This window comes from Ovis canadensis, chromosome 19 (genome assembly GCF_042477335.2).
Source record: "Ovis canadensis isolate MfBH-ARS-UI-01 breed Bighorn chromosome 19, ARS-UI_OviCan_v2, whole genome shotgun sequence".
In the NCBI taxonomy this organism is placed as follows: domain Eukaryota; kingdom Metazoa; phylum Chordata; class Mammalia; order Artiodactyla; family Bovidae; genus Ovis; species Ovis canadensis.
In genome coordinates, this window is record NC_091263.1 from 36,622,587 (window position 1) to 36,631,851 (window position 9,265).

General features: G+C 41.7%; 1 protein-coding gene across 2 annotated transcripts in view; it reads left to right on the forward strand.

The window, feature by feature from the left end:
* SUMF1 (sulfatase modifying factor 1) overlaps positions 1 to 7,465 on the forward strand; it is a 98,958-nt gene extending 91,493 nt beyond the window's left edge. For both annotated transcript variants that reach the window (XM_069561819.1, XM_069561820.1), the window contains one exon: positions 6,358 to 7,465. In XM_069561819.1, coding sequence (XP_069417920.1) covers positions 6,358 to 6,468 — 111 coding nt within the window. In that variant the 3' untranslated portion in view covers positions 6,469 to 7,465. The remainder of the gene's footprint in view (positions 1 to 6,357) is intronic.
* Positions 7,466 to 9,265: the final 1,800 nt, after the last annotated feature.

Sequence of the window (9,265 nt, forward strand, 5' to 3'; positions counted from 1 at the left end):
CTATCCCATCAGGAAGCTTCCATAATAAGCCTCTATCCTTCTCCATCAGAGGGCAGACAGACTGAAAACCATAGTCACAGAAAACAAACCAATCTAATCACATGGACCACAACCTTGTCTAACTCAGTGAAACTATGGGCCGTGCCATGTAGGGCCGCCCAAGACGGACGGGTCATGATGGAGAGTTCTGACAAATGTGGTCTACTGTAGAAGGAAATTGCAAACCACTTTAGTATTCCTGCCTTGAGAACTCCATGAAAAGTATGAAAAGGCAAAAAGATAGGACACTGAAAGATAAACTCCCCAGGTCGGGAGGTGCCCAGTATGTTACTGGAGATCAGTGGAAAAATAACTCCAGAAAGAATGAAGAGACGGAGCCAAAGCAAAAACAACACCCAGGTGTGGATGTAACTGGTGATGGAAGCAAGGTCTGATGCTGTAAAGAGCAATACTGCGTAGGAACCTGGAATGCTAGGTCCATGAATCAAGGCAAATTGGAAGTGATCAAACAGGAGGTGGCAAGAGTGAACATGGACATTCTAGGAATCAGCAAACTAAAATGGACTGGAATGGGTGAATTTAACGCAGATGACCATTATGTCTACTACTGTGGGCAAGAATTCCTTAGAAGAAATGGAGTAGCCCTCACAGTAAACAAAAGAGTCTGAAATGCAATACTTGGATACAGTCTCAAAAATGACAGAATGATCTCTGATTGTTTCCAAGGACAACCATTTAATATTAATGGTAATCCAAGACTGTGCCCCGACCAGTAATGCTGAAGAAGCTGAAGTTGAACGGTTCTAATGAAGACCCACAAGACCTTCTAGAATTAACATCCCCAAAAGATGTCCTTTTCATTATAGGGGACTGGAATGCAAAAGTAGGAAGTCAAGACCTACCTGGAGTAACAGGCAAATTTGGCCTTGGAGTACAGAATGAAGCAGGGAAAAGGCTAACAGAGTTCTGCCAAGAGAATGCAATGGTCATAGCAAACACTGTCTTCCAACAACACAAGAGAAGACTCTACACCAGGTGGTCAATACCAAAATCAGATTGATTATATTCTTTGCATCCAAAGATGGAGAGGCTCTCTACAGTCAGCAAAAAGAAGACTGGGAGCTGACTGTGGCTCAGATCGTGAACTCCTTATTGCCAAATTCAGACTTAAATTGAAGAAAGTAGGGAAAACCACTAGACCATTCAGGTATGACCTAAATCAAATCCCTAACAATTATACAGTGGAAGTGAGAAATTGATTCAAGGGACTAAATCTGATAGACAGAGTGTCTGAAGAATTATGGACAGAGGTTTGTGACATTGTACAGGAGACAGGAAGCAAGACTATCCCCAAGAAAAAGAAATGCAAAAAAGCAAAATGGCTGTCTGAGGAGGCCTTACAAATAGCTGTGAAAAGAAGAGAAGCCAAAGCAAAGGAGAAAAGGAAAGATATACCCATTTGAATGCAGAGTTCCAGAGAATAGCAAGGAGAGATAGGAAAGCCTTCCTTGGTGATCAACGCAAAGAAATAGAGGAAAACAATAGAATGGGAAACAATAGAATGAGATCTCTTCAAGAAAATTAGAGATACTAGGGGAACATTTCATGCAAAGGTGGGCTCAATAAAGACAGAAATGGTAGGGACCTAACAGAAGCAGAAGATATTAAGAAGAGGTGGCAAGAATACACAGAAGAACTATACATAAAAGATCTTCATAACCCAGATAACCACGATGTTGTGGTCATTCACCTAGAGCCAGACATCCTGGAATGTGAAGTCAAGTGGTCCTTAGCATCACTATGAACAAAGCTAGTGGAGGTGATGGAATTCCAGTTGAGCTAGTTCAGATCCTAAACGATGATGCTGTGAAAGTACTGCCCTCAGTATGTCAGCAAATCTGGAAAACTCAGCATGGCCACAGGACTGGAAAAGGTCAGTTTCCATTCCAGTCCCTAAGAAAGGCAATGCCAAAGAATGCTCAAACTACCACACAATTGCACTCATCTCCCATGCTGGCAAAGTAATGCTCAAAATTCTCCAAGCCAGGCTTCAACAGTACACGAACCATGAACTTCCAGATGTCCAAACTGGATTTAGAAAAAGCAGAAGACCCAGAGATCAAATTGTTAACATCTGCTGGATCATCAAAAAAGCAGGGGAGTTCCAGAAAAGCATCTATTTCTGCTTTATTGACTATGCCAAAGCCTTTGACTGTGTGGATCACAATAAACTGGAAAATTCTAAAAGAGATGGGAATACCAGACCACCTGACCTGCCTCTTGAGAAATCTGTATTCAGGTCAGGAAGCAACAGTTATGACTGGACATGGAACAACAGACTGGTTCCAAATAGGAAAAGGAGTATGTCAAGGCTGTTTATTGTCACCATGCTTATTTAACGTATATGCAGAGTACATCATGAGGAATGCTGGGCTGAATGAAGCACAAGCCGTAATCAAGATTTCTGGGAGAAATATCAATAACCTCAGATATGCAGATGACACCACCCTTATGGCAGAAAGTGAAGAAGAACTAAAGAGCCTCTTGATGAAAGTGAAAGAGGAGAGTGAAAAAGTTTGCTTAACCTCAACATTCATTCAGAAAACTAAGATCATGGCATCCGGTCCCATCACTTCATGGCAAATAGATGGGGAAACAGTGACAGACTTTTTGGGGGGCACCAAAATCACCACAGATGGTGAGTGCAGCCATGAAATTAAAAGACGCTTACTCCCTGAAAAGAAAGTTGTGACCATCCTAGACAGCATGTTAAAAAGCAGAGACATTACTTTGCCAACAAAGGTCCGCCTACTCAAGGCTATGGTTTTTCCAGTAGTCATGTTTGATTGTGAGAGCTGAACTGTGCAGAAAGCTGAGCGCCGAAGAATTGATGCTTTTGAACTGTGGTGTTGGAGAATACTCTTGAGAGTGCCTTGGAATGCAAGAAGATCCAGCCAGTCCATCCTAAAAGAGATCAGTCCTGAGTGTTCATTGGAAAGACTGATGTTGAAGCTGAAACTCCAATACTTTGGCCACCTGATGCAAAGAGCTAACTCATTTGAAAAGACCCTGATGCTGGGATGGATTGGGGGCAGGAGGGGAAAGGGACAACAGAGGATGAGATGGTTGGATGGCATCACCAACTCGATGGACATGAGTTTGAGTAAACTCCAGGAGTTGGTGATGAATAGGGATGCCTAGCGTGCTGTAGTCTATGAGGTTGCAAAGAGTCAGACATGACTGAGCGATTGAACTGAACTGAGCTGAACTGTCTTGTTCTGCATTGTATCCCTCTTGCCTAGAATAGCAGCATCTAGCGTGTGGTAAACTGTCAAATATTTAATGAATAAATAAACTGTGCTTTGATGCCATCAGCCTATGGCTTTGCTGTTCTCTTCACTTACCTGAATTTTTCCATTTTCATGCCTCTGACATCATTGTTTTCTCCACTTAACACACCTTCTTTCCTCCTTTCTAAGTCCTGTAAATCAGTGCTACTTAATCTGTAGCTCATGGGCCAATAGCATGAGCAGCACCTACAGGCTGGTTAGAAATGCAGATTCTTGGACCCCAGACCAGTCTTACTGAATCAGAATCTCTGTTTTTGTGATCTGGAAAAAGATATTTAAGTCAGTTCTCCAGGTATTCTCTGTATCCTCATGTCAGAAGTTATTATTTAGTCGCTAAGTCATGGCGACTCATGGACTATAGCCTGCCAGGCTCCTCTGTCCATGGGATTTACAAGGCAAGAATACTCGAGTGAATTGCCATTTCCTTCTCCAAGGGATCTTCCTGACTCAGGGATCGAACCTGCCTCTCCTATGTTGGCAGGCAGGTCCTTTATCACTGAGCCACTTGGGAAGCCCCAGTCAGAAGACCTTAGATAAGTCCCACTCTGACCAAGTTCTGCCTTCCAAAAATCATTCCTAAAAATGTAGACATCCACAAGCCACCGTTTCTTCCCCGAATTAGCAATAGCCCCAGATTCTTTTAACCCCAGGCTGTTTTGCCTTTTTGACGTGTAATCATTGTTTCCTCAACCAGCCTGTGAGCTCCGGCCAGACAGTGTACGCTGAAGGCAGTCAGGAAACACTTGACTGTTTTTTTTTTTTTGTCATGTGTGGTACAGTTTTGGAACATGACTGTCCCTACTTGACTGCCTGCCTCCCCCTGAACTGCATTCTTGCTTCAGTATGGAAGCCACCACGGACAGTGGTAGCATGGGGCCCTGCATTGTCCACAGAATCTTGACTCTAGGAATGCCAAAGCACTTTGCTTCACAGCAGCCGGAAGAGTAAGGCCTGCATATAGCAGAGCTTCTGCTGCGTCTTCCTGCATGGTCACCTCTAGCCAGTTTGGAGCCGCCATTGCATCCCAGTCACAGGTCGTAGCAGATGCCATCAACTTTTTCATTATTTCAAGCATACTTTTTATTCATTGTCCCTCTGCCTGCCTGAATATTGGTAATAGTGTTATATTCCTCTCTGGTGGTGGGGAAAATGAGAAAATTGGTTCCTATTGTTTCACTATCTGTAAAAGAAAAGCATGTCTTTTGTTTTTTTCTTTCTATGGTAGAAGTGCTCCAGAGAAGGGTTCCAATTTCTTTGTCAGCTTTTAGAGATAATTTTTATGAAGATTAGAAACATTCTACTTTTGTGAAAGGAGAATAATAAGAATTAAGCGAGGGGGGGGGACCACTTTTATCATGCTGACCTATTTTCCCCTCCACAAATTATCTCTCCTTCATGAATTCCAGAGTATACACTAAATGATTCTTTGCTCAGTTTCTTTAACCAGCGGCAGAGACTTTAATTTCACAGGGTTCACTCAGAGTTGATGCTTTTCAAACATTGGGTACCTAGTTTATTTTCGTTCTCTGTTATTTTGGATTAAAGCATAATCTTAGGACCTAAGAGTTCCTTGCATGGTTATTTTTGGAATATGGAAGCTTTTGAAGTGTTTAAATCAACTCATCTTGTGGTTATTCACTGAATATCTACTAGGTGGCCAGGAATATGTTAGACTCTCTTATTTGTGAGTATCTGTGCACATGCAGGAGAATTTATCAGGGGTGGGAAAGAAGCATGAGATGTGATATACCTTTTCATCTTGCTAGGGAAGCAAGCACGCCACAGTTAGATCTGGGTTTGAATTCTACTTCTTTGAACAAATGTGTCATCTAGGGTAACTCATTTAGTTCCTCTGTGCTATTATAATCAAATGTGAATAAAAATATGTGATGAAGGTGACTTGAACTTTGGAGAACTTGATGTCTGTATGTGTTTGTATATATATATCATAGTCTGCACTTATAAAACAATACAAAACAAATCCCTCACACAAAAATATATAGCTTTATGAGTTATTGTGATTTAAACACTAAAAGCAATGCATTAAGAAAAAAGTGTTTTTCACAGCATTTCCTACTCTTGATGTTCTTGGGTTTGCAACTTAATTTTTGCCAACTTGCTGTATATTAAGTTGTATCTTAATGTTGTTCTTAATTAATATTGTCTCAATTGCCATTTAGCTTTATTACTTGGTTTCATGGCAAATACTATTCTAAATGTAAACATAACTTTTCAAATTATTAAAGTAGTACTTATTATCAGAAATTTGAAACTCCGCTGCCTGAGGGTTTCCCTCATAGCTTAGTCAGTAAAGAACCTGCCTGCAAGACAGGAGACCCAGGTTCGATTCCTGGGTTGAGAAGAACCCTTGGAGAAGGAAATGATAACCCACTCCAGTGTTCTTACCTAGAGAATCCCATGGACAGAGAAGCCTGGCAGGCTACAGTCCATGGAGTCTCAAAAGAGTCGGACACGACTGAGTGACTCACACAGACACCATTCAGATTCTGGTGCATTTTGAATCTTTCAATCTGTTTTTCTTTGGCATACATGATGATCTAGGTTGAGATCACACTACATATATGGTTTCGTATCCTAACTTTTTCATTTAACATTGTATCCTGAGACATTCCTGTGTCATTAAATGTTCCATGAAAACATGCCTTGAGTGCCTACTTACTAGTCCAACTTCTGGATGTGCCCCAACTTAAGTAACCAGTACTTGTTTCATGGTTTTTGACTATTCTAAGTAATGTTGACAGCAACATCTTTGTATTATATCTGTGTCAAGTTTATAATGTAAAGGACATTGGTGAGATCTAAATGTGGTACCTTTTTTGAAACCTACATATTCCATATGCACGGGGTGGGTGCCTATAGGGGAGGCACTGTTTATAAGTTGGCATAACTCTCCGTAGCTGGTAGTTGGTTACCACATGAATCTGACAGTTGAGAGCCTTCAATCGAGAGTCCAAGAGCACTCACCTGTCTGGTTCTCTCTGCAAAGTCTTACTGCTACAGGTATCGCTGTGCTGCTCGAAGCCAAAACACACCCGACAGCTCCGCTTCGAATCTGGGATTCCGTTGTGCAGCTGACCACCTGCCCACCATGGGCTAAGAGCCAAAAAGAGCCTTCCCGAATCCGAGCAGTCGTGTCTACTCTGCACGTGGCTTCCCTCAGGAGGCTGAACAACCTGGTGTGAAGAATTCCCACCCCAAGGTGGGTTATATGCCTGCCCAGTGGCCAAAGGAACCGAATGGCGAGACCAAATCGTTGACCTGCATCGGCACGTGCGCTTTATTGTGTGATGTGTTTCATGTGTTACTTTTGAGAGTGTTTTAAAGAGGAAGGATGTTGAGGGCATCCTGAGCTAGGCTTCAGGAGGCCTGTGTTCTACCCAGGGTCTGCCCATGGGGATAGACCCCGGGGTCCCACTGTTGACCTTCCAGGGCCTCAGTGAGTTCATCTGTCCAGTGAGTTCATCTGCACAGCGTGATGTCTGAGGCTCACTGCCAACTTGCAGATCCTCTGGATATATCAGATTCTATTGTGATTTCATAGTGAGAATTTATGACAGATGATTTTTTAGCTATTTTTTCCCCATGTGTGAACCTCGGGTGATACTAATCATGTAAAATAGTTGTTCTCTTATGTATTATTTTCAGAAAAGAATGGGGTGGGGTGGTGGGGATAAGTCTTTATATTCATACCGCACTTTGCTTTTTCAAGGAAATCAGTGTCTTTACATTGTTATGACGAATCCCACTTGGGCCAGCGATGGCGCGCTCAAGTTCAGCCATCGGAACATGCAGGAATGTCTGTGGGGTGACTCTACTGTGCTTTATCTTTTAACATTAAGTGCCTTTGGTTTGGGGGGCAGCTGTAAGCCCTATTTTCCCCCTCTCCCCAAAGCCTTCGGTGAATGTGAACTGTGTGTTACACAGAGAAACCTGTTTAATTCTAGATGTAGGAGAAAAGGAGCAGGAACCTTGAATCAACTATATTCAAGGTATCCAGTATTTTGTAATAGGGATGTAGGAAATCCTGTTGTCTGTGGAGTATCCCATGCTTTGGATCATGCACTATGTCGAATAAACTGGTATCTGCTAAATCAGCCTTCCCTCTCATTGGTTCCTTTTCTATTTCACTCTATTAATGTCTTCTTTTTAAAAAATGACTTTGTGCGATGTGAGATGTACGTGTTTTTTTATGTAAAAAGTTTTTTAGATATGCATGTGTTTTGTTTGCTAGAAAACTTTCACATCAATTAGCTGCTTAATAACTTTGATATGGGAATAATTTGTGGGAGTGTTTATTCCAAAACACAAAGCTATTCTGCCAGGAACCTCATTATGACCTTGCTTCTTCATCCTTAGTAGATGAGACAAAGTCAAGTGACTTTGACTCCAAAGTACAGTGACTCCATCCTGTAAAAACTGACAGGTGCTTCACAGGCAGGGAAAGCACCTTATTTCACAGCGATGGCTTCAACCAGAGATCTCTGTCATCAGGATCCCAGCCTGATTCCCCATTCTTTGAAGACCTCAAATTCATTTTTAGTCCATCGTTTGAAAGGAAAGGCTCATCTTGAGGTTGGTTATTCAAAAACTAAGTCAAATAATATTCTGAAGGGTTCAGCCAACTCCTGACTGCAACTTTTGTGCCTAGCCTCTTAATGTTAAAATGTTTATCTTGAAAAATAGTCATGTTGCTGGGGTGTTTGTCCACATTTGTTAATCTGTCGCTTTGTGGATATAAAATGTTTCTTTACAGACTTTCATCAAGTGATGATTAATTCAGGCAAAACAAACAAAAAGCATTTGCTTCATCAAAAAAGCTAATAGAGGAAATAAGGTATTTTATTCTTGAAGTCACCACTAGTCAAGCACAGTTTTTGTTTTTACTTATTACCTCCCACCTGCTTGGATTTTTCACATGGTTATACTTTTAGTGTGTATATTTTAGATTCTTCTCTTGGTAATTAATGTTATATGGCATAAATATTTTGAGGTGTATTTTGGCTTAGTCTTTAGAATTGCATTTTTAGCAGTAGCAGAATGTTAGAAAGCATTAAAACAAAATCCTAACAAATCCTTCATTTAAGAACCACACTTCCAAGTTACTAAGGCTTCCCTGATAGCTCAGTTGGTAAAGAATTCACCTGCAATGCAGGAGACCCCGGTTTGATTCCTGGGTCGGGAAGATCCCCTTGAGAAGGGACAGGCTATCCACTTCCATATTCTGACTTTCACTCACCACTCCAAGTTACCAGCTACAGAGTGCACCAGACTCCAGACAGCCATGGCCACGATGCATTATAAAATTGCATGTTGATTTATAAACAGACCAAGATTGTAGTATAATAACTGCAGCTTTTATTCCATATATGTGTTCCTAAAATGCCTCACCTTCTGCAAAATCGCACGTGAAAAATAGGGAGTGAAAGGGAAAAATAAAGGTGGGGCAGACAACTCTAATCTTAAGGAACCTTGTAACCAGAGCACTAATAGAAATAGTAACTATCCTGTAACTATCAGTTAAACTTGCACTCACATCTGTAGCAGCATCACAACCCATCAGTCCTTTGCGGCCTTAAGCTGTGGGGTTCCGCCATCTTTCTTCTCCAAGATGTAAATTTTTAATCACATTTACTTTGAAAAATTATTATCATTTATTTTTATTTTTTACTGCACTGGGTCTTCATTGCTGTACTCGGTCTTTCTCTAGCTGCGGTGAGTGGAGCCTCCTCTTTGTTGTGGTAGGCGGGGCTTCTCATTGCAGTGGCTTCTCTCATTGCTAGGGCACAGGCTCTAGGGCGTGCCAGTTCAGTAGTTGCGGCTCATGGACTCAGTAGTTGTGGTGAACTGGCTCAGTTGCCCCTTGGCATATGGACTCCAGCACTGGCAGGTGGACT